This window comes from Lonchura striata, chromosome 36 (assembly GCF_050655825.1).
Source record: "Lonchura striata isolate lonStrDom1 chromosome 36, ASM5065582v1, whole genome shotgun sequence".
NCBI classification, from domain to species: Eukaryota; Metazoa; Chordata; class Aves; order Passeriformes; family Estrildidae; genus Lonchura; species Lonchura striata.
Genome location: NC_140738.1, coordinates 834,569 through 858,868, shown reverse-complemented (window position 1 = coordinate 858,868; position 24,300 = coordinate 834,569). Strand labels below are relative to the sequence as shown.

Below are 24,300 nucleotides of genomic sequence, written 5' to 3'. Positions count from 1 at the left end.
TTGGGTCATTTTTTTTTTGCCACTTTTGCTCATTTTTTCGGGGGGATTTTGGGGCGTTTTTGGGCTCGGGGTCACTCGGGGGTCAGGGGTCAGCCGGGGTCACTCACCGGGGTCCTGCAGCCCCCCCGGGGGTCCCTCAGCTGCTCCCGAATTTCCTCGGCCGCGATTTGGGTCTGGGGGTCCCAGGGGGGCGGGGCCAGGGCGGGAGGGGGCGGGGCTTCCTCCAAAGGGGGCGGGGCTTCCTCCAAAGGGGGCGGGGCTTCCTCCGGGGCACCTGCGGGACCCAAAACGGCCAAAATTTAGGGAAAATCCGCCCAAAATTCGCCCGAAATTCAGCCAGAAATTCAGCCAGAAATTCCCAGGGTTTAATGCGATGATCAGAATTCCCAAAAGTTCCCCAAAAACTGCCCCAAAAAATTGCCCCAAAAATACTCAAAATCCAACGAAAATTCCCGAGAAAAGTTCCCCAAAAATCCCCCCCGAGTTGCCGAAAATTCAACCGAAATTCCTCAAAAAAAAGTCCCCAAAAGTGCACGAAATTCCCCCAAAAGTTCCCCCCAAAAAATGCCCAAATTCCCCCCAAAAATTCCCAATATTTAATGCAATTATTAGAATTCCCGAAGTTCTCCAAAATTCCTCCAAAAAATGCTCAAAATTCCAAAAAAAAATCGCCCAAAAATTCACAAAAAAATGCCCAAAATTCAACCAAAAATTCCCCCCAAAAATACCCAAAATTCCCCCCAAAATTCCCACAAAAAATGCCCAAAATTCTATCAAAAGAACCAAAAAAAAAATTTCCCAAAAAATTCCCCCAAATATGGCCAAAATTCCCCCAAAAGTTCCCCCCAAAAAATGCCCAAAATTCTACCAAAAGAACAAAAAAAAATTCCCCAAAAATTCCTCCAAATATGGCCAAAATTCCCCCAAAAGTTCCCCCCAAAAAATGCCCAAATTCCCCCCAAAATTCCCAATATTTAATGCAATTATTAGAATTACCGAAGTTCCCCAAAATTCCACCAAGAAATGCCGAAAATTCTACCAAAAGAACCAAAAAAATTGCCCAAAAATTTCCACAAAAATGCCCAAAATTCAACCAAAAATTCCCCCCAAAAATACCCAAAATTCCCCCAAAAATTCCCACAAAAAATGCCCAAAATTCTACCAAAAGAACCAAAAAAAGTTCCCAAAAAATTCCCCCAAATATGGCCAAAATTCCCCCAAAAGTTCCCCCCAAAAAAAGCCCAAAATTCTACCAAAATTCCCGAAAAAATTGCCCAAAAATTTACACAAAAATGCCAAAAATTCCCCTAAAAATTCCCCCCAAAAATACCCAAAATTCCCCCAAAAATTCCCACAAAAAATGCCCAAAATTCTACCAAAAGAACCAAAAAAAGTTCCCAAAAAATTCCCCCAAATATGGCCAAAATTCCCCCAAAAGTTCCCCCCAAAAAATGCCCAAAATTCTACCAAAAGAACCAAAAAAAGTTCCCAAAAAATCCCCCAAATATGGCCAAAATTCCCCCAAAAGTTCCCCCCAAAAAATGCCCAAAATTCTACCAAAAGAACAAAAAAAAGTTCCCAAAAAATTCCTCCAAATATGGCCAAAATTCCCCCAAAAATTCTCCCCCAAAATGCCAAAATTCCCCACATTCCCAAAATTTACTACAATGACCAGAATTCCCAAATTTTCCCTCCAAAATTCCCCCCAAAAAATGCCCAAAATTTTATTAAAATTCCCGAATAAAATTCCCCCAAAAATGGCCAAAATTCCAGCAAAAAATCCCCCAAAATTCACAAAATTTCTCCCAAATTTCCCCCAAAATTCCCCCAAATTTTGCCAAAATTGCCAAAGAATTTCCCCAAAATATCCCAAAAATCTCCCAAAGAATTCCCAAAATCTCCCAAAGAATTCCCAAAATTTAAAAAAATCCCAAAATGCCCCCAAAATTCCCAAATATTCACCCAAAATTCCCAAATATTCACCCAAAATTCCCCAAATTCTCCCAAATTTCTCCAAAAATCCCCAAATTTCCCAAAAGTTTTCCCCAAATTTCCCAAAAAAAATCCCAAAAAATTCCCCCCAAAAAATTCCCCCGAAAATTCCAAATTTCCTCAAAAATTTCCAAAAAATCCCCAAAATTCCCCCCAAAATCCAGAAATTTTGCCTAAATTCAAGATTTCCCCAAAATTCCCATTTTCCCCAAAAATCCCCCAATATATTAAAAAAAAATTCCCCAAAATATCCCCAAAAAATCCCAAAATTCAAAAAAAAAATCCCCCCAAAAATTCCCCCAAATTTTCTCAAAATTAACCCCAAAATTTCCCAAAAATAAAAAAAAAATCCCCCAAAATTCCCCAAATTTCCCAAAGATTCCCAAATTTCCCCCAAAATTGCCCAAAATTCCCCCCAAAAATCTCAAAACATTCCCCAAAAATCCCCAAATTTCCTAAAATTCACAAGGAATTCCCAATATTCCCCAAAAATGCCCCAAAATTCCCCAAACTTCTTCCAAATTTCCCAAAATTCCCCAAAATTTACAGAAATTTCCCCAAAACTCTGCTAAAATCAAAAAAATTCCCCCAAAAAAATCCCCAAAATTCCCCCCAAAAATCCCCCAGAAATTCCTAAAAAATTCCCCAATTTTCCCAAAATTTACCAAAGAATTCCAAAAATTTACCCAAAATTCTGATAATTAAAAAAAAAAACCCCAAAATTCCCCCAAATCCCCTCAAAATTCCCAAATTTTCCCCATTTTTTTTCCCAAATTTTCCTCAATTTCTCTGAATTTTCCCAAAATTTCCCCACAATTTTTTTCCCTTTTTCTCCCCAAATTTCCTCAAAATTATTTGATTTTTCCCCAAATTTTTTCCATTTTTTTTCCCAAATTTCCTCCGGTTTTTCCCAATTTTTGTCAGATTTTCCTCATTTTCCCCAATTTTGCCCAAAATTCCCCAAATTTTGCCCAAATTCTCACGGGGCAGCTCCAGCTCCAGCTCCGGCTCCATCGCCTCCTCTGGGGGGAGAGAAAAGTCAACAAAATGACCCAAAATGACCCAAAATTGCCCAAAATAAATTAAAAACTATAACAAAATAAAAAAGACCCAAAAATGACCCAAATTTGATTTAAAAAATGACAAAAAATGGCCCAAAATGAAGCAAAAAATGACAAAAAAATGACCCGAAAATGAACCAAAAAAAATCACCCAAAATTGCCCAAAAAATGGACAAAATAGACCCAAAAGGAACCAAAAATAACGAAAAATGGCAAAGAAATGACCAAAAGTGACCCAAAATTAACCAAAATGCCAAAAAATTAACCCAAAATTGCCTAAGATGAGAAAAAATACCCAAATTACCCAAAATAAACCAAAAAATTACCCCAAAATGGCCTAAAATAATAAAAAAAAGCCAAAATTACCCAAAATAAACCAAAATTATAAAGAATTACCCCAAAATGGCCCAAAATTACCCAAAAATTACAGAAAAACAACCAAAAATTATCAAAAATGCCCAAAAATGACCCAAAATTAACCAAATTACCCAAATCTGACCAAAAATACCCAAAATTGCCCCAAAATTGACCCAAAGGAACCAAAACTTATTTGAAATGGGCCAAAATGTCAAAAAATAGCCCAAAATTACCCAAATTTTAGCAAAAGTAAACCAAAATTACAAAAAATTTTAAAAAAACAACAAAATGATGCAAAAATGACAAAAAAATGACCCAAAAAGAATCAAAATGACCCCAAATAAACCAAAAATAACAAAAAGTGACCAAAAAAGGAGCCAAAAGTGCCCAAAAATGGTCAAAAGGAACAAAAAACGACCAAAAATCGCCCAAAATGACCCAAAAATTGCAAAAATGGCCCCAAAATGATGAAAAAGAACAAAAAATGCCCAAAATGACCCCCAAAAAAATCCAAAAATCGTCCAAAAATGACCCAAAATGACCCAAAAATGACCCTGAGTGACCAATGAGTGACCACGACTCCAAAATGCCAAAAAATTACCCAAAAAAATCCCAAAATTGTCTGAAAATGACCCAAAATGACCCAAAAATGACCCTGAGTAATGAATGAGTGACCACGACTCCAAAATGCCAAAAAATTACACAAAAAAAATCCCAAAATTGTCCAAAAATGACCCAAAATGACCCTGAGTGACCACAACCCAAAAATGCCAAAAAATGAACCCAAAAAATGCGAAAATTACCCAAAAATGACCCAAAATGACCCAAAAATGACCCTGAGTGACCAATGAGTGACCACGACCCAAAAATGCCAAAAAATTACCAAAAAAAATCCCAAAATTGTCCAAAAATGACCCAAAAATGACCCTGAGTGACCAATGAGTGATCATGACCCAAAAATTCCCAAAATTACCAAAAAAAATCCCAAAATTATCCAAAAATGACCCAAAATCACCCAAAAATGACCCAAAAATGACCCTGAGTGACCAATGAGTGACCACGACCCAAAAATGCCAAAAAATGAACCCAAAAAATGCCAAAATTATCCAAAAATGACCCAAAATGACCCAAAAATGACCCTGAGTGACCAATGAGTGACCAGAACTCCAAAATGCCAAAAAATTACCAAAAAAAAACCCAAAATTGTCCAAAAATGACCCAAAATGACCCAAAAATGACCCTGAGTGACCAATGAGTGACCATGACCCAAAAATTCCCAAAATGACCCCAAAAAATCCCAAAATTGTCCAAAAATGACCCAAAATGACCCAAAAATGACCCTGAGTGACCAATGAGTGACCACAACTCCAAAAATGCCAAAAAATTAAAAAAAAAAATCCCAAAATCCTCCAAAAATGACCCAAAATGACCCAAAAATGACCCTGAGTGACCAATGAGTGACCACAACTCCAAAATGCCAAAAAATTACCAAAAAAAATCCCAAAAATGTCCAAAAATGACCCAAAATCACCCAAAAGTGACCCAAAATGACCCTGAGTGACCAATGAGTGACCACAACCCAAAAAATCCCAAAATTATCCAAAAATGACCCAAAATCACCCAAAAATGACCCAAAATGACCCTGAGTGACCAATTAGTGACCACGACCCAAAAATGCCAAAAAATGAACCCAAAAAATCCCAAAATTGTCCAAAAATGGCCCAAAAATCCCCTAAAAATGACCCAAAATGACCCAAAATGACCCCTGACCCCTGGTGACCCCTGGGTGACCCCTGGGTGACCTCTGACCCCTGGGTGACCTCTGACCTTCGGCCTCCAGCAGCAGCTGCAGCTCCCGCGGGGTCACCTCGGGCAGCTCCACCTGCACCAAAAACGGGGAAATTTCACCCAAAATTCACCCAAAAATGGCCAAAATTGACCCGAAATTCACCCAAAATCAGCCAAAATTCAGCCCAAAATTCAGCCAAAATTCAGCCAAAATTCAGCCAAAATTCAGCCAAAATTCAGCCAAAATTCAGCCAAAATTCAGCCAAAATTCAGCCAAAATTCAGCCAAAATTCAGCCAAAATTCAGCCCAAAAATCAGCCAAAATTCAGCCAAAATTCAGCCAAAATTCAGCCAAAAATCAGCCAAAATTTACCCAAAATTCACCCCAAAATTCACCCCAAAATCAGCCAAAAATCAGCCAAAATTTACCCCAAAATTCAGCCTAAAATCAGCCCAAAATTCACCCCAAAATCAGCCAAAATTCAGCCAAAATTTACCCCAAAATTCACCCAAAATTCACCCAAAAATCAGCCCAAATTCAGCCAAAATTGACCCAAAATTCAGCCCAAATTCAGCCTAAAATCAGCCAAAATTGACCCCAAAATTCAGCCAAAATTCACCCCAAAATTCATCCAAAATTTACCCAAAATTCACCCCAAATTCAGCCCAAAATTCAGCCAAAATTCAGCCCAAATTCAGCCCAAAATTCAGCCAAAATTCAGCCCAAAATTCATCCAAAATTGACCCAAAATTCAGCCCAAATTCAGCCCAAAATTCAGCCAAAATTCAGCCCAAAATTGACCCAAAATTCAGCCAAAATTCAGCCAAAATCAGCCAAAATTGACCCAAATTCACCCAAAATTCAGCCAAAATTCAGCCAAAATTCACCCAAAATTCAGCCTAAAATCAGCCCAAATTCAGCCCAAAATTAGCCAAAATTCAGCCTAAAATCAGCCTAAAATCAGCCCAAATTCAGCCAAAATTGACCCAAAATTCAGCCAAAATTCAGCCAAAATTCAGCCAAAATTCAGCCAAAATTTACCCAAAATTCAGCCAAAATTCAGCCAAAATTCAGCCAAAATCAGCCAAAATTCACCCAAAATTCAGCCAAAATTTACCCCAAAATTCAGCCTAAATTGACCCAAAATTTGCCAAAATTCACCCAAAATTGACTCAAAATTCAGCCAAAATTCAGACAAAATTCATCCCAAATTCTCCCAAAATTCACCCAAAATTTGTCCAAAATTGATTCAAAATTCACCCAAAATTTACCCAAAATTGACCCAAAATTCTCCCCAAAATCCCCCCAAAATTCACCCAAAATACCCCAAAATCTCCCAAATTCTCCCCAGAATTCCCAACTTCCCAAATTCACCCAAAATCCCCCAAAAAATCACAAAATTTTCTCCCAAATTTCCCCCAAATTTTTCCCAACCTCATCCCAAATTTGCCTAAAAAATCCCAAATTTTCCCCCAAAATTGTCTTAAATTTGCCCAAAAATTCCAACATTTCCCCCAAATTTCCCCCAAATTACCAAAATTTCCCAATTTTCCCTGAAAATTCCCAAATTTCTGCCCAAATCCCCCAAAATCCCCAAATTTCACCCAAAATCCCCAAATTTCACCCAAAATCCCCAAATTTTCCCAAATATTTCCCAAGATAATCCCAAATTTTCCCAAAAATCCCCAAATTTCCCCCAAATTTCCCGAATTTCCCCCAAATTTTCCATATTTTTCTCCCCAAATTCCCAATTTCCCAACATTTCCCCCAAAAATATCCCAAATTTTCCCCCAAAATTCCCAAATTTTTCCCAAAATCCTCCCAAAGTCGCCGAAAAATTCCCCAAAATTCCCAAATTTTCCATAAATTCCCCCAAAACGCCCAAATTTCCCCAAATTTTTTCCCCAAATCCCCAAATTTCTCCCCAAATTTCTCCCCAGAATTCCCAAAATTCCCAAAATTCCCAAAATTCCCAAAATTTGACCTGGGGCGGCTCCGGGGGGGGGAGGGGCGGCTCCAGCTCCCGCAGCGTGATCAGCTCTGGGGAAATTTGGGAAAATTTGGGAAAATTTGGGGAAAATTTGGGAATTTTGGGGAAATTTGGGGAAAATTTGGGGAAAATTTCGGGATTTTGGGGCAAAATTTGGGATATTTTAGGGAAAAGTTTAAAAAAAATTGGGGATTTTGGGGGCAAAAATTGGGAATTTGGAAAAAAAAATTTGGGAATTTTGAGGGAAAATTTGGGGATTTTGGGGAAAATTTGGGGATTTTGGGGAAAATTTGTGGATTTTGAGGGAAAATTTGGGAATTTTGGGGAAAATTTGGGGATTTTGGGGAAAATTTGAGGATTTTGGGGAAAATTTGGGGATTTTGAGGGAAAATTTGGGAATTTTGAGGGAAAATTTGGGAATTTTGGGATAAATTTGGGAAAATTCTGGGATTTGAGGGAATTTTTGGGGTAAAATTTGGGAATTTGGGGAAAATTTGGAACTGGGGGAATTTTGGGGCCGAAATTTGGAGAAAACACGGGAATTTTAGGAAAATTTAGGAAAATTTAGGAATTTTGGGGTAAAAATTGGGAATATTGGGAAAAAAATGGGAAAATTTGGGGATTGTGGGAAAAATTTGGGAATTCTGAGGGAAAATTGGGAATTTTGAGGGAAAAATTTGGGAATTTGGGGAAAAAATTGGCATATTGGGAAAAAAATTGGGGAAAATTTTGGGATTTGGGGAATTTTGGGGGGAAATTTGGGAATTTGGGGAAAATTTAGGGATTTTGGGGAATTTTGTTGGCAAAATTTGGGAATTTTGAGAGGAAAATTAGGGAATTTTGGGGAAATTTAGTGAAAATTTTGCGGAATTTTTAGGAGCAAAACTTGGGAATTTTGGGGGAAAATTAAAGAATTTGGGGTAAAAATTGGGAATTTGGGGAAAAATTTGGGAAAGTTTAGGGATTTTGGGGAATTTTGGGGGCAAAATTTGGGAATTTTGAGGGAAAAATTGGGAATTGTGGGAAGATTTTGGGAAAATTTTGGGATTTGGGGGAATTTTGGGAATTTTGGGGGAAAATTTGGAAATTGAGGGGAAAAATTGGGGAATTTTGGAGGAGAATTGGGGGAAATTTTGGGGGGAATTTTTTGGGGCATTTTTGGAGGAATTTGGGGGATTTTTTGGGGGAATTTTTTGGGGATTTTTAGGGGAATTTTTGGGGAATTTTGAGGGGAATTTTGGGAATTTTGGGGCTGACCTGGGGGCGCCTCGAACTCCTCGGGGGGCGGCAGCAGCTCCTCAACCTGGCGGGAAAAATGGGAAAAAATGGGAAAAAATGGGAAAAAATGGGAAAAAATGGGATTAAAAATGGGAAAAATGGGAAAAAATGGGGAAAAAATGGGGAAAAATGGGAAAAAATGGGATTAAAAATGGGAAAAAATGGGATTAAAAATGGGAAAAATGGGAAAAAATGGGGAAAAAATGGGGAAAAATGGGAAAAAATGGGATTAAAAATGGGAAAAATGGGAAAAAATGGGAAAAATGGGGGAAAATGGGATGAAAAATGGGATTAAAAATGGTGAAAATGGGAAAAAATGGGGAAAATGGGAAAAATGAGAAAAAATGGGAAAAAATGGAATTAAAAATGGGATTAAAAATGGTGAAAATGGGAAAAAATGGGAAAAAATGGGAAAAAATGGGGAAAAATGGATTAAAAATGGGGAAAATGGGGGAAAATAGGGAAAAAATGGATTAAAAATGGGGAAAAATTGGATTAAAAATGGGTAAAATGGGGAAAATGGGAAAAATTGGATTAAAAATGGGAAAAAATGGGGAAAAATTGGATTAAAAATGGGGAAAATGGGAAAAAATTGGAAAAAATGTGAAAAAAAAGAGAAAAAATTGGATTAAAAATGGGGAAAAATGGGATTGAAAATGGGGAAAATGGGAATAAATTGGGAAAAAAATGAGAAAAAATTGGATTAAAAATGGGGAAAAAATTGGATTAAAAATGGGGAAAATGGGAAAAATGGGAAAAATGGGATTAAAAATGGGGAAAATGGGGAAAAATGGGAAAAAATGGGGGAAAATGGGAAAAATTGGATTAAAAATGGGGAAAATGGGGGAAAATAGGGAAAAAATGGATTAAAAATGGGAAAAAAATGGATTAAAAATGGGTAAAATGGGGAAAAATTGGATTAAAAATGGGGAAAATGGGAAAAAATGGGGGAAAATTGGATTAAAAATGGATTAAAAATGGGGAAAAATAGGGAAAAAATGGATTAAAAATGGGGAAAAATTGGATTAAAAATGGGGAAAATGGGATTAAAAATGGGGAAAAATTGGATTAAAAATGGGGAAAAATTGGATTAAAATGGGGAAAATGGGGGAAAATGGGGAAAAATGGGAAAAATGGGATTAAAAATGGGAAAAATGGGATTAAAAATGGGAAAAAATGGAAAAAAAATGGGATTAAAAATGGGATTAAAAGTGGGGGAAATGGGAAAAAATGGGATTAAAAGTGGGGGAAATGGGAAAAAATGGGAATAAAAATGGGAATAAATTGGAAAAAATGGGATAAAATAGGGGAAATAATGGGGAAAATGGAAATATTTTTGGGAAAATTGGGAAAAATTGGTGGGAAAATTGGGAGAAAATTGGAGGGATAATGGGATTAAAAATGGGAAAAAGTTGGATTAAAAATGGGAATAAATTGGAAAAAAATTGGGATAAAAATGGGAATAAATTGGGAATAAATTCAGAAATAAAATGAGGGAAAAATGGGAAAAAAATCGGATAAAAAATAGAAATAACTTGAATAAAAAATGAGAATAAACTGCAAAAAAATGGGATTAAAAATGGGAAAAATTGGGAAAAACTCCGAGAAAAAAGGGGAAAAGTTTTGGAAATGTGGGAATTTGGGGGTTTTGGGGTGAAATTTGGGAATTTTGGGTGAAAGAAGGGAAAAATGGGGCAAAAGTGGGGAAATTTGGGGGAAAAAATGGGGGAAATTGGGGAAAAACGGGTGAAAAATGGGAAAAAAAATTGGGGCAAAAATTGGATAAAATTGGGAGAAAATGTGAGGAAAAAAATGGGAAAAATTGGGAAAATAATGGGAATAAATAAGAGAAATTTGGGGATAAAAACTGAATAAAAATGGGGAAAATTGGGAAAATAATGGGAATAAAAGAGAGAAATTTGGGGATAAAATGGGGAAAAAATGGGGAAAATTGGGGAAAAAATGGGAAAAAATTTTGGGAATTTGGGATAAAAATTGGATTAAAAATGGGGATAAATGGACAAAAAATGGGGGAAATGGGGGGAAAAATGGGAAAAAATTGGATTAAAAATGGAGAAAAAAAAGGAAAAATTGGGGGAGAAAATGGGGGAAAATGGGGAAAAACTGGTGAAAAATGGGAAAAAAATTGGGGGCAAAAATTGGATAAAATTGGGAGAAAATGTGAGGAAAAAAAGGGAAAAATTGGGAAAATAATGGGAAAAAATGAGAGAAATTTGGGGATAAAAACTGAATAAAAATGGGGAAAATTGGGAAAATAATGGAAATAAAAGAGAGAAATTTGGGGATAAAAATGGGGAAAAATGGAGAAAATTGGGGAAAAAATGGGAAAAAATTTTGGGAATTTGGGATAAAAATTGGATTAAAAATGGGGATAAATGGACAAAAAATAGGGAAAATGGGAATAAATTAGGGGGGAAACGGGGGGAAAATTTGGATTAAAAATGGGGAAAAATGGGAAAAATAGGGAAAAATTGGGAAAAATTGGATTAACAATGGGGAAAATGGGAAAAAATGGATTAAAAATGGGAAAAAAATGGATTAAAAATGGGAAAAAATGGGATTAAAAATGGGAAAAATGGGGAAAATGGGAAAAATGGGGAAAAATTGGATTAAAAATTGGGAAAAATGGATTAAAAATGGGAAAAAATGGGAAAAAATGGGAAAAATGGGGAAAATGGGAAAAAATGGATTAAAATGGGAAAAAATGGATTAAAAATGGGCAAAAATGGGATTAAAAAAGGGGGAAATGGGGAAAAACGGGAGAAAATGGGGAAAAACGGGAAAAAATGGATTAAAAATGGGCAAAAATGGCCAAAAATGGGGAAAAATGGGATTAAAAATGGGGAAAATGGGAAAAAATGGGAGAAAATGGGATGGAAAAATGGGAAAAAAATGGGAAAAATGGGGAAAATGGGAAGAAATGGATTAAAAATGTGAAAAAAATGGGACGAAAAATGGGGAAAATGGGAAAAGATTGGAAAAAATGGGAAACAAAGATAAAAAAATTTGGATTAAAAATGGTGAAAATGGGAAAAAATGGGGAAAAATGGGATTAAAAATGGGGAAAATCTGAAAAAAAGGGGAAAAATGGGGAAAAATGGGGAAAAATGGGAAAAAATGGGATTAAAAATGGGATTAAAAATGGGAATAAATTGGATTAAAAATGGGATAAAATGGGATAAAAGTGGGGAAATAATGGGGAAAATGGAAATATTTTTGGGAAAATCAGGAAAAATTGGTGGGAAAATGTTGGATTAAAAATGGGAATAAATTGGGAAAAAATGGGATAAAATTGGGTGAAAAAATGGGGTAAAAATGGAAAAATTGATGGAAAAATGGGGGAAAATGGGGGAAAAATGGGACTAAAAATGGGGAAAAGTTGGCTTAAAAATGGGAATAAATTGGAAAAATTGGAATAAAAATGGGAATAAATTCAGAAAAAAAATGAGGGAAAAATGGGAAAAAATTGGATAAAAAATAGAAATAACTTGAATAAAAAATGAGAATAAACTGCAAAAAAATGGGATTAAAAATGGGAAAAATTGAGAAAAATTCCGAGAAAAAAGGGGAAAAGTTTTGGAAATGTGGGAATTTGGGGGTTTTGGGGTGAAATTTGGGAATTTTGGGTGAAAGAAGGGAAAAATGGGGCAAAAGTGGGGAAATTTGGGGGAAAAAATGGGGGAAATTGGGGAAAAACGGGTGAAAAATGGGAAAAAAATTTGGGACAAAAATTGGATAAAATTGGGAGAAAATGTGAGAAAAAAAAGGGAAAAATTGGGAAAATAATGGGAATAAATGAGAGAAATTTGGGGATAAAAACTGAATAAAAATGGGGAAAAATTGGGAAAATAATGGGAATAAATAAGAGAAATTTGGGGATAAAATGGGGAAAAAATGGGGAAAATTGGGAAAATAATGGGAATAAATAAGAGAAATTTGGGGATAAAAATGGGATAAAATTGGGAAAAAATGGGAAAAATTGGGGAAAAAATGGGAAAAAATTTTGGGAATTTGGGATAAAAATTGGATTAAAAATGGGGATAAATGGAAAAAAAAATAGGGAAAATGGGAATAAATTAGAGGGGAAATGGGGGAAAAATTGGATTAAAAATGGGAAAAAAATGGATTAAAAATGGAGAAAAAAAGGGAAAAATTGGGGGAAAAATGGGGGAAATTGGGGAAAAACTTGTGAAAAATGAGAAAAAAATTGGGGGCAAAAATTGGATAAAATTGGGAGAAAATGTGAGGAAAAAAAGGGAAAAATTGGGAAAATAATGGGAAAAAATGAGACAAATTTGGGGATAAAAACTGAATAAAAATGGGGAAAATTGGGAAAATAATGGGAATAAATAAGAGAAATTTGGGGATAAAATTGGGAAAAAATGGGGAAAATTGGGGAAAAAATGGGAAAAAATGTTGGGAATTTGGGATAAAAATGGGATTAAAAATGGGGATAAATGGAAAAAAATTAGGGAAAATGGGAATAAATTAGGGGGGAAATGGGGGAAAAATTGGATTAAAAATGGGGAAAAAATGGATTAAAAATGGAGAAAAAATTGGATTAAAAATGGAGAAAAAAAGGGAAAAATTGGGGGAAAAATGGGAAAATTTGGGGAAAACTCCAGGAAAAAAATGGGAAAAGTTGGGAGAGGTTTGGGAATGTGGAATTTGGGGGTTTTGGGGTGAAATTGGGGGATTTTGGTACCTGGGGCAGCTCCACCCCCATGACCCCGAAGAACGGATCCGGGGCCGCCTCGAGCTCCTCCATGCGGGACAGGAAATCCGGGAGCAGCAGAGCCCTGCCAGGGAAAATAATGGGGAAAAATGGGGGAAAAATGGGAATTTTGGGGAAAAAATGGGGGAAAATGGGGGAAAAATGGGGAAAAAATGGGAATTTTGGGGAAAAATGGGGGGAATGGGGAAAAATGGGAATTTGGGGAAAAAATGGGGGGAAATCATGGGGAAATAATGGGGAAAAAATGGGGAAAAATGGGGGGAAAATGGGGGAGATAATGGGGAAAAAATGGGGGAAAAATGGGGAAAAATGGGAATTTTGGGAAAAAATTGCGGGGAAATGATGGGGAAATAATGGGGGAAATATGGGAATTTTGGGGGAAAAATTGGGGGGAAAATAATGGGGAAAAAATGGGGAAAAAATGGGGGAAAAATGGGAATTTTGGGAAAAAATGGGGGGGAAATGGGGGAAAAATGGGGAAAAAATGGGAATTTTGGGAAAAATGGGGGGGGATAATGGGGAAAAAAATGGGGAAATAATGGGAAAAAAATGGGGGGAAAATGGGGGGAAAATGGGGGGAAAATGGGAATTTTGGGAGAAAAATGGGGGGAAATCATGGAGAAAAAATGGGAGAAAATGGGGAAAAATGGGAATTTTGGGGAAAAAATGGGGGGGATAATGGGGAATAAATGGGGGAAATAATGGGGGAATAATGGGGAAAAATGGGAATTTTGGGAAAAAATTGGGGGGAAAATAATGGGGGAATAATGGGGAAAAAATGGGAATTTTGGGGAAAAATTGCAGGGAAATAATGGGGAAAAATGGGGGAAAATGGGAATTTTGGGAAAAAAATGGGGGGAAATAATGGGGAAATAATGGGGAAAAAAGGGGGGGAAAATTGGGGGAAAATGGGAATTTTGGGGGGAAATAATGGGACAAATAATGGGGAAAAATGGGAATTTTGGGAAAATAATGGGGGGAAAATGGGAATTTTGGGGGGGAATAATGGGGAAATAATGGGGAAGAATAGAGAAAATAATGGGGAAATAATGGGGGGAAAATGGGGAAAAACGGGAATTTTGGGAAAAAATGGGGGGATAATGGGGAAATAATGGGGGAAAATGGGGGAAAAATGGGAATTTTGGGAAAAATGTGGGGGGAAATCATGGGGAAATAATGGGGAAAAAATGGGAATTTTGGGAAAAAAATTGGGGGGGAAATAATGGGGAAAAAATGGGGAAAAAAATGGGAATTTTGGGGAAAAATTGCAGGGAAATAATGGGAAAATAATGGGGAAAAAATGGGGAAAAAATGGGGGGAAAATGGGAATTTTGGGAAAAGTAATGGGGAAAATAATGGGGAAAAATGGGGAAAAAAAAGGGAATTTTGGGAAAAAAATGGGGGGAAATAATGGGGGAAAAATGGGGAAAAAATGGGAAAAAAATGGGGGGAAAATGGGAATTTTGGGAAAAAAATGGGGGGAAATAATGGGGAAATCATGAGGAAAAAATGGGGAAAAATGGGGGAATAATGGGGAAAAATGGGGAAAAAATGGGGGAAAATGGGGAAAAAATGGGAATTTGGGGAAAATATGGGGGAAATAATGGGGAAATCATGGGGGAAAATGGGAATTTTGGGGGGAAAAAATGGGAATTTTTGGGGAAATAATGGGAAAAATAATGGGGAAATAATGGGGAAGTAATGGGGAAAATAATGGGGAAATCATGGGGAAAAAAATGGGGAAAAATGGGGGAAAAATGGGAATTATGGGGGAATAATGGGGAAAATAATGGGAATTTTGGGGGAAAAATGGGGTGAAAATAATGGGGAAAAATGGGGAAAAATGGGGGAAAATAGAGAAAATAATTGGGAAATAATGGGGGGAAAACGGGGAAAATTGGGAATTTTGGGAAAAATTTTGGGGAAAATAATGGGGAAATAATGGGGGGAAAACGGGGAAAATTGGGAATTTTGGGGAAAAATTGGGGGGAAAATAATGGGGAAATAATGGGGAAAAATAGGGAGAAAGATGGGAATTTTGGGGGAAATAAAAGGGGAAAATGGGGTATGTAATGGGCAAATTTTGGGGATTTTTTGGGTTAATTTTGGGATGAATTTTGGCTGAATTTTGGGCATTTTTTTGGAATTTTTGTGTGGATTTTGGGGTGAAATTCCTGCATTTTTGGGCTGAATTTTGGGTTAATTTTCGGCATTTTTGGAGCGAATTTTACAGAATTTTTTTTGGCTGAATTTGGGGGATTTTTGGGCGGAATTTTGGGCGATTTTTCGGAATTTTTGGGGCTGAATTTTGGGGTGAAATTTGGGGATTTTTGGCACCTGCGGGTGGGGCTGATGTCGATGTCCACCAGGGGGCGCCGCGCTCGATGCAGCCGCTCCAGGATCAGCGAAACTTCCTCTGCAAAAAAACCCAAAAACGGCCAAAAATGCCCCAAAATCCACCCCAAAAACCCCCAAAATCCAACCAGGACAACCCAAAATTAACAAAAACCGTGAAATCCCCAAAAAAAAACACCCAAAAATGACCCAAAACCACCCAAAATCGGGGCAAAACGGCGCCAAGAGGAGGAAAAATCTCATTAAAAATGGGCAAAAAATGACCCAAAATGGGCAAAAAATGACCCAAAATTGAGCCCAAAATCCACAAGGAAACCCGAAAATATCCCAAAATTGAGAAATCCCCAAAAAAATTCACCCCAAAAATGCCCAAATTCCCCCAAACCACCCCAAAAACCAACCAGGACAACCCAAAATTGCCCAAAAATGAGAAATCCCCAAAAAAATCCCAAATTTCCTCCAAAAATCCCAAATTTCCACAAAGTTCCCCCAAAATCTCCCAAAGTTCCCCCCAAAACCCCAAATTTCCCCAAAATTTCCCAAATCTCCTCCAAAACCTCCCCAATTTTCCCCCGAAATCCCAAATTTTCCCCAAAAAACTGAAAATTCCCCCCAAATTTTCCAAAATTTAAAAAAATCCCCAAATTTCTTCCAAAACCACCCCAAAAAATCCCAATCTTCACCAAAAATTCCCAAATTTCCCCCAAAACATCCCCAGAATTTTGGGAATTTCCTTTAAAAATCCCCAAAATTCCTCAAATTCCTAAAAATTCTCCCCAAAATTCCCCCCAAATTTTCCCTAAAAATTCTCCCCAAAAATCCTAAAATTTTCCCCAAAATTCCCCAAAAATTTCGAAAAACTTTGCTGAAAATCCCAAATTTCTGCCAAAATTTCCCCAAATTCCCCAAAAATTCCCAACGAAATCCAAAAATTCCTCAAAAATTCCCAAAAATTCCCCTCAAAAAAACCCAAAATTCCCTAAAAATTCCCATCAAAAATCCCAAAAATTTCCCCAAAAAATCCCCAAAAAATCCAAAAATTCCACCAAAATTCCCAAAAAATCCTCCTCAATCCCAAATTCCCCCCCAAAAAAAACCCAAATTCCTAAAAATCCCTCAAAATTCCCAAAAAAAATTCCCCTTAAAAATCCCCAAAATTCCCTCTAAAAATCCCCAAAATTCCCCCCAAAAACCCCAAAATTCCCAAAAAGTTCCCCCAAAAAACCCCAAAACTTCCCCAAATTCCCCAAAATTCCCCCAAATTCCCAAAAATTCTCCCAAAATTCCCAAAAAAACCCCAAATTCCCACATTCCCCCCAAAAACACCAAAATTCCCACAAATTCCCCTCAAAAAACCCCAAAATTTCCCCCAAAATTCCCAAATTCTCCCCAAAATTCCCCCCAAAAAAACCCAAAATCCCTCAAAAATCCCCAAATCCTCCAAAATTCCCCCAAAATCCCCAAAAATTCCGCCCCAAAATCCCAAATTTCCCCAAAATTCCCCTCAAACCCTCCCCTCAAGCCCCGTTCCCGCCACCCGCCTCATTTCCATAGCCCCGCCCCCTCATTAGCATAATCTCGCGGTACCCAGCAGCTCGTGGCATTGCCGGCGGTAAACTCTCGCGAGACCGAGCTGCAGCAGCGCCCCCAGGTAGAGCGAGCAGCGAGGGGGCGGGGCCCCGGCCGGAGGGGGCGGGACTTCCCAGCCGCTTCGGCCAATCACGAACGAGAGCACGGCGGCGCTGGGCGGGGCCAAGAGAAAGGCGGGAAACGGCGGGGGGGGGGGTTTGGCGGGAGTTTCTGAGGTGAATTTTTTTGGGATTTTTGATGTTTTTTTGGGGGGAAATTCGGGGATTTGGGGGAGTTTGTGGAATTTTGGGTTTTTGGAGGGGATTTTGGGGTGAATTTTGGGATTTTTGGAGGGGATTTCGGGGTGAATTTTGGGGATTTTTGGGGGGATTTTGGGAGAAATTTGGATTTTTCTGGGGGTTTTGGGGGTGAAAATTGGGGATTTTTGGGGAGGAATTTGGATTTTTGGGGAGGAATTTTGGAATTTTTAGGGCTTTTGAGGGTGAAATTGAGATTTTTAGGGGGGAATTTGTGGGATTTTGGTTTTTTGAGGGGATTTTGGGGGAATTTTGGATTTTTTTGGAGTTTTTGGGGGTGAAATTTGGGGATTTTTGGGGTGAATTTTTGATATTTTTGGAGGAGATTTTGGGAGATATTTGAATTTTTGGGGTTTCTTTTGAGGGGATTTTTGGGTTTTTTTGGGGTGAAATTTGGGATTTTTGAGGGGGTTTTTTAAAGCATAATTTGAATTTTTAGGGATTTTTGGGGATTTTGAAGATTTTTTTAGAGGAGATTTTGGGGTAAAATTTGGGGATTTTTGGGAGGATTTTGGGGTAAAATGTGGATTTTTTTGGGGGGTGAAATTTGGGGATTTTTGGGGAGAAATTTTGGGATTTTTGGCGGTTTTGGGGGTGAAATTCGGGGATTTTTTGAGGAGATTCTGGGAGAAATTTGAATTTTTGGGGTATTTTGAGGGGATTTTGGGATTTTTGGCAGTTTTTTGGTTTTTTTTAAAGGGGAATTTGAATTTTTAGGGATTTTTAGGGAATTTGGGTATTTTTAAAGGAGATTTTGGGGTAAAATTTGGGGATTTTTTGGGGGGATTTTGGGGTAAAATGTGGATTTTTTGGGGGGTGAAATTTGAGGATTTTTGGGGAGGAATTTGGGGATTTTTGGGATTTTTTAGGGTAAAATTGGGATTTTTAGGTGGGAATTTGTGGAATTTTGGGTTTTTTGAGGGAATTTTGGGGTGAAATTTGGGGATTTTTTTGGGGATTTTCAGGTGAAATTTGGATTTTTTTGGGGGTGAAATTTGGGGATTTTTGGGGTGAAATTTGGGATTTATTGGGGGAATTTTTTGAATTTTTGCTTTTTGAGGGGATTTTGGGGTGAATTTTGGGATTTTTGGGGGTTTTGGAGAAGATTTTGGGGTAAAATTTGGAGATTTTTGGGGGGATTTTGAGGTGAAATTTGAATTTTTGGGGTTTTTTTTTGAGGGAATTTGGGGTTTTTTTGGGGTGAAGTTTGGATTTTTTTAATGTTTTTTTTTTTGGGGGGTGAATTTGGGTTTTTGGGGTGTTTTTTGGGGTGAATTTGGGGGATTTTGGGTCTCACCTGGTGCGGGGCACGTCCACCCCCAGGTACTCCCGGCGCAGCAGCCGCGAGTGGCAGGTGGCCGCCAGCCTGCAAAAAAAACACCAAAATTCACCCAAAATTCACCAAAATCCAACAAATTCCACCCAAAATCCACCGGGGTTCTGTGGGAAATGAACGAAAATGGGGAAAAATTAAAAAAAAAATGAACGAAATCCACCGAAAATGACCCAAAATCCGCCCAAAATCCGGTAAAAATGAATCAAAATACTCTAAAAAAATGAACCAAAAATGACCCAAAATTCGCCAAAAATGACCCAAAAATACGCTAAAAAGTGACCCAAAATCCTCTAAAAAATGACCCAAAATTCGCTAAAATTGACCAAAAATCCACTATAAAAAGACCTAAAAATGACCCAAAATCTGCTAAAATTGACCCAAAATCCACCAAAAAAATGACCTAAAAATGACCCAAAATTCACTAAAATTGACCCAAAATCCTCTAAAGAACGACCTAAAAATGACCCGAAATTTGCTAAAATTGACTCAAAATTCACCAAAATCCTCTAAAAAATTACCTAAAAATGACCCAAAATCCCCTAAAAAATTATCCAAAATTCAATAAAAACTGACCCAAAATCCCCTAAAAAATGACCAAAAATTCACTAAAATTGACCCAAAATCCCCTAAAAAATGACCCAAAATGACCCAAAATTCGCTAAAAATGCCCCAAAATTCAATAAAAAATGACTCAAAATGACCCAAAATTCACCAGAAAAGACCCAAAATTCACTAAAAACTGACCCAAAATCCTCTAAAAAAATGACCTAAAATTAATCCAAAATTTGCTAAAATTGACCCAAAATCCTCTAAAAAATGACCCAAAATGACCCAAAATTCGCCAAAAATTCACCAAAATCCTCTAAAAAAATGACCTAAAAATGACCCAAAATTCACCAAAACTGACCAAAAATCCTCTAAAAAAATGACCTAAAAATGAACCAAAATCCACAAAAAATGACCCAAAATCCTCTAAAAAAAGACCTAAAAATCACCCAAAATTCAGTAAAATTGACCCAAAATCCTCTAAAAAATGACCCAAAATTCGCTAAAAAATGACCCAAAATCCTCTAAAAAATGACCAAAAAATGATCCATAATTTCCTAAAATTGACCCAAAATCCACTAAAAAATTACCCAAAATTGACCCAAAATATACTAAAATTGACCCAAAATCCACTAAAAAATGTCCCAAAAATGATCCAAAATTTGCTAAAATTGACCCAAAATCCACTAAAAAATGATCCAAAATAGACCCAAAATCCTCTAAAAAATGACCCAAAATCCTCTAAAAAATGACCCAAAAATGATCCATAATTTCCTAAAATTGACCCAAAATCCACTAAAAAATGACCCAAAATTGACCCAAAATACACTAAAATTGACCCAAAATCCTCTAAAAAATGACCCAAAATCCTCTAAAAAATGACCCAAAATCCACTAAAATTGACCCAAAATCCACTAAAAAATGACCCAAAAATGATCCAAAATTTGCTAAAATTGACCCAAAATCCACTAAAAAATTACCCCAAATTGACCCAAAATCCACTAAAATTGACCCAAAATCCTCTAAAAAATGACCCAAAAATGACCCAAAATTCGCCAAAAATTCACCAAAATCCTCTAAAAAAAAGACCTAAAAATGACCCAAAATCCTCTAAAAAATGACCCAAAATGACCCAAAATTCGCCAAAAATTCACCAAAATCCTCTAAAAAAATGACTTAAAAATGAACCAAAATCCTCTAAAAATGACCCAAAATCCTCTAAAAAATGACCCAAAATGACCCAAAATTCGCCAAAAATTCACCAAAATCCTCTAAAAAAAAGACCTAAAAATGATCCAAAATCCACTAAAATTGACCCAAAATCCACTAAAAAATGACCCAAAATTGACCCAAAATCCTCTAAAATTGACCCAAAATCCTCTAAAAAATGACCCAAAATTCAATAAAAACTGACCCAAAATACACTAAAATTGACCCAAAATCCTCTAAAAAATGACCCAAAATCCTCTAAAAAATGACCGAAAAATGATCCATAATTTCCTAAAATTGACCCAAAATCCACTAAAAAATTACCCAAAATTGACCCAAAATCCTCTAAAAAATGATCCAAAATTCGCTAAAATTGACCCAAAATCCTCTAAAAAATGACCCAAAATTCACTAAAACTGACCCAAAATCCTCTAAAAAATGACCCAAAATCCACTAAAATTGACCCAAAATCCTCTAAAAAAATGACCCAAAATCCACTAAAAATGACCCAAAATCCCCTAAAAGTTCCCCAAAATCCGGAATTTTCCCAAAACCGCCGGAATTTGCCCCAAAATTCCCTCACCAGATGGTGCCGAAGCAGCCGGTGCGACGCCGCAGCACCTCGGGGTAGTAGAACATGCTGGGAGCTCCCGCGGATTTGAATAAATTTGAATAAATTTGAATAAATTTGAATAAATTCGAATAAATTCAAATAAATCCGAATATTTCAAATTGAAGAATTTGAATGGAAAAAAAAACCGGGGCGAAAAAAGGCGATTTTGGTTAAAAACTAGAGGGGGAATTCGCTCAAAAATGGTTAAAAATCAATTTTAAAATGTGTATTAACTCGCGTAAAAATTTGCATAAATTTGCATACGTTGAACCCTTAATTTATCTATTTAATAAATTGAAATTAGAATGAAAGTTGGAATTTTTAAGTCACGAAATTTGGGAAAAATGAAGCAAAAATGGCCAAAAATGGGAATTAAAATAGCTAAATTTAATGAATTTTAATAAAATTAACAAATTTTAATTAATTAAGATATTTAAATAAAACCCTTAAAATTAATGAGTGGGAATAAATTAAAATGATATTTAAATTATTCTTTAAATTTAAAGGTTGAAATGTGTTCAGTCAGGTGCTCAAAATTTAAATATGAAGATTAATTTAAATTATTGAAATTAATTAATGAAATTGTTAAAATTAACTTAATAAGATTATTAAAATTACTTTATTATTTTAATTATTGAATTAAATAGGTATTTAAATTTAAATTAAAATTCAAACGTCTCAAAACACCTTAAAAAGGCAAAAAAAACCCCTAAAATTTAAATAAATTCAAATCTAAATTTCAGATGCAATTTTAAAATAATAAACATTCAAATACGAATTTAATATTCATTAATTAACGTGAATTTTTTTTAATTATTTGAATAATTTTACCCCAAAAAAGCCCCAAAACCTCCCGAAAACTTGAATGAAATCGGCTTTAAACCCAAAATTTATGGCATCAATTAATAAATTTAATTAATAAATTAATTTAAAATTTAATAAGTTAATTAAATACTCTATAAATTTTAAGTTTTAAAAGTTAATTATTAAAATGTGAGGTCAAAAATGGGAATTTTAGACCTAAAAAAAGGACCCAAAATTGCCGGAAAAAGCCTCAAAATTTGAATAAATATTAACTATTAATTAAATATTCATTAATGCAAATAAATTTTAATAAATTAAGGGAATATTTAAATTATTTACACTCAAAACGGGATAAAAAGGCCAAAAAAGCCTCAAAAAACACCCAAAAAATTCAAATTTTCCCCAAAAACTGAATAACTTAACTAATTAACTAATGAAATTAAATATTAATTACTTGAAGCAATTTTAATTAATTTTAAAGTTCTAAAGGCGAGCTTAACACCTAAACCTGGAGAAAATAAATTTAATTCAATAAACGCTAATTAATAAACAAGGTGAAATGGGGTTAAAATTTGGTTTAATTGGATTTAATTAAAATTAATTTAATTGGATTTTATTGGATTTAATTTCAATTTAATGTCTTTAATTTAATTAGATTTAATTGGCTTCAATGTAATGGAATTTAATTGGAATTAATTTCATTTGATTTAATTGAACTGGATTTAATTTAAATTAATTTAATTGGATTTCGTTGGGTTTCATTTAATTGGATTTATTTAATTGGGTTTAATTTAATTTAATTTAATTTAATCGACAAAATGGGACAAAACCACCCCAAACCTTCACTAAAACCGCCCAAATTTAATTCAAATTAACTCCAATTAGCTAAAATTAATTAAGACCAATTAAAACTTAAAACCTCTGCGCTAAAATTAAATCAACTCGAGGCAAACGGGAGAAATTCAAGCCAAAATCGCGCTTAAAAAGCGAATTTCGCCCGCAGCGCCCTCTCTAATGAGTAATTAACGCTAATTAACAGCTCATTAATTAAACGTAGGATAAATGAATAATTTAATTAAATCGTTTTAAACCCAAACCCGCCTCCGATCGCCCTCGGCGGCGCCAATTAGCGCTTAATGAACGCCTCGATTAACCCGCGCGAGCCCCCTGGTGTTAATTGCGCTAATCAAGGTGATTCGGTTAATTAAATTAATTAAAAAGGAGGAGTTTAAAGCGCTGGAGTCGCTCCCGCCGCAGCCGCGCCTCGACCGCCGCCGCCGCCGCACTGAGCCCGCGCGCGCCGCGCCGCCGCTTTTATCACCTCGGTTGCCCCGCCCACCTCGCTGAGCTCAGCCAATCAGCGCGCCGCCTGCCTCAGCAGACCACGCCCCCCCTTTCTCGTTCTCATTAGACCCCTCGGACCAATCAACGCGCGGAGCTTGCCTCGGCAACGGGCGCTGGCCAATCGGAGAGAGGGGAGGGAAAGGGCGGGAAGATTTCAGCCAATCAGAGGGCGGACGGTGTGAGGGGAGAAGAAGGGGAAGGGAAATGGCGGGAAGGGTGGGGGGGGGGGAAATGGCGGGAAGGGGGGGGGGCGCCTGAGGGGATTTTGGGGGGAATTTGGGGGATTTTGGGGAAATTTGGGGGAATTTGGGGAAATTTGGGGGATTTTGGGGGATTTTGGGGATTTCAGGGGGGTTTGGGGGTGAATTGGAAGGATTTTCGGGGATTTTTGGTGAATTTGGGGTAAATTTGGGGGTAAATTTGGAGGATTTTGGGGGGATTTTCTGGAATTCTGGGGTAACTTTGGGAGATTTTGGGGGAAATTCGGAGGATTTGGGAGAAATTTGGGGATTTTGGGGTGAATTTGGGGATTTTGGGGGAATTTTGGGGAATTTTTGGGTTAATTTGGGGGATTTGGGGGTGAATTTGGGAAATTTGGGGGAAATTTGGGGGATTTAGGGGAAATTTTGGGGATTTTGGGGTGAATTTGAGGGTTTTGGGGTTAATTTGGGGAATTTTTGGGTTAATTTGGGGAATTTGGGGGTGGATTTGGGGGAAATTTTGGGGATTTTAGGGTGGATTTGGTGATTTTGGGGTGAATTAGGGTGGATTTGGGGCATTTTGGGGTGAATTTTTGGGATTTTGGGTTAAATTTGGGGGATTTTGAGGATCCCAAGTGGATTTTGGGGGGGATTTGGGGCATTTTGGGTGAATTTGGGGGATCCCAGGTGGATTTTGGGGTAAATTTGGGGGATTTTAGGGAGAACTTGGGAGGATTTGGGGAAAATTTGGGTTTAATTTGGAAGCCTTTGGTTAAATTTGGGG

General features: G+C 36.8%; 1 protein-coding gene across 1 annotated transcript; it reads right to left on the bottom strand.

Moving 5' to 3' along the window:
- On the bottom strand, window positions 1-23,554 carry LOC146763992 (uncharacterized). Its single transcript, XM_085565658.1, has 7 exons — window positions 18,762-23,554; window positions 15,561-17,320; window positions 13,194-13,287; window positions 8,447-8,492; window positions 5,238-5,292; window positions 2,976-3,014; window positions 1-274 (listed from the first exon to the last, which is right to left on the bottom strand). Exons 3-7 carry the CDS (start codon window positions 13,254-13,256, stop codon window positions 100-102), a joined length of 378 nt encoding a protein of 125 aa, XP_085421784.1. The 5' UTR covers window positions 13,257-13,287; window positions 15,561-17,320; window positions 18,762-23,554; the 3' UTR covers window positions 1-99.
- Window positions 23,555-24,300: the final 746 nt, after the last annotated feature.

Coding starts and splice junctions, on each gene's coding strand:
- LOC146763992 (XM_085565658.1), bottom strand. CDS start 13,256: ATGGAGGAGCTCGAGGCGGCCCCGGATCCGTTCTTCGGGGTCATGGGG. Junction 8,493..13,193: donor TGGGGGTGGAGCTGCCCCAG/GTACCAAAATCC, acceptor TTTTCCCGCCAG/GTTGAGGAGCTGCTGCCGCC. Junction 5,293..8,446: donor GGAGTTCGAGGCGCCCCCAG/GTCAGCCCCAAA, acceptor TTTTTGGTGCAG/GTGGAGCTGCCCGAGGTGAC.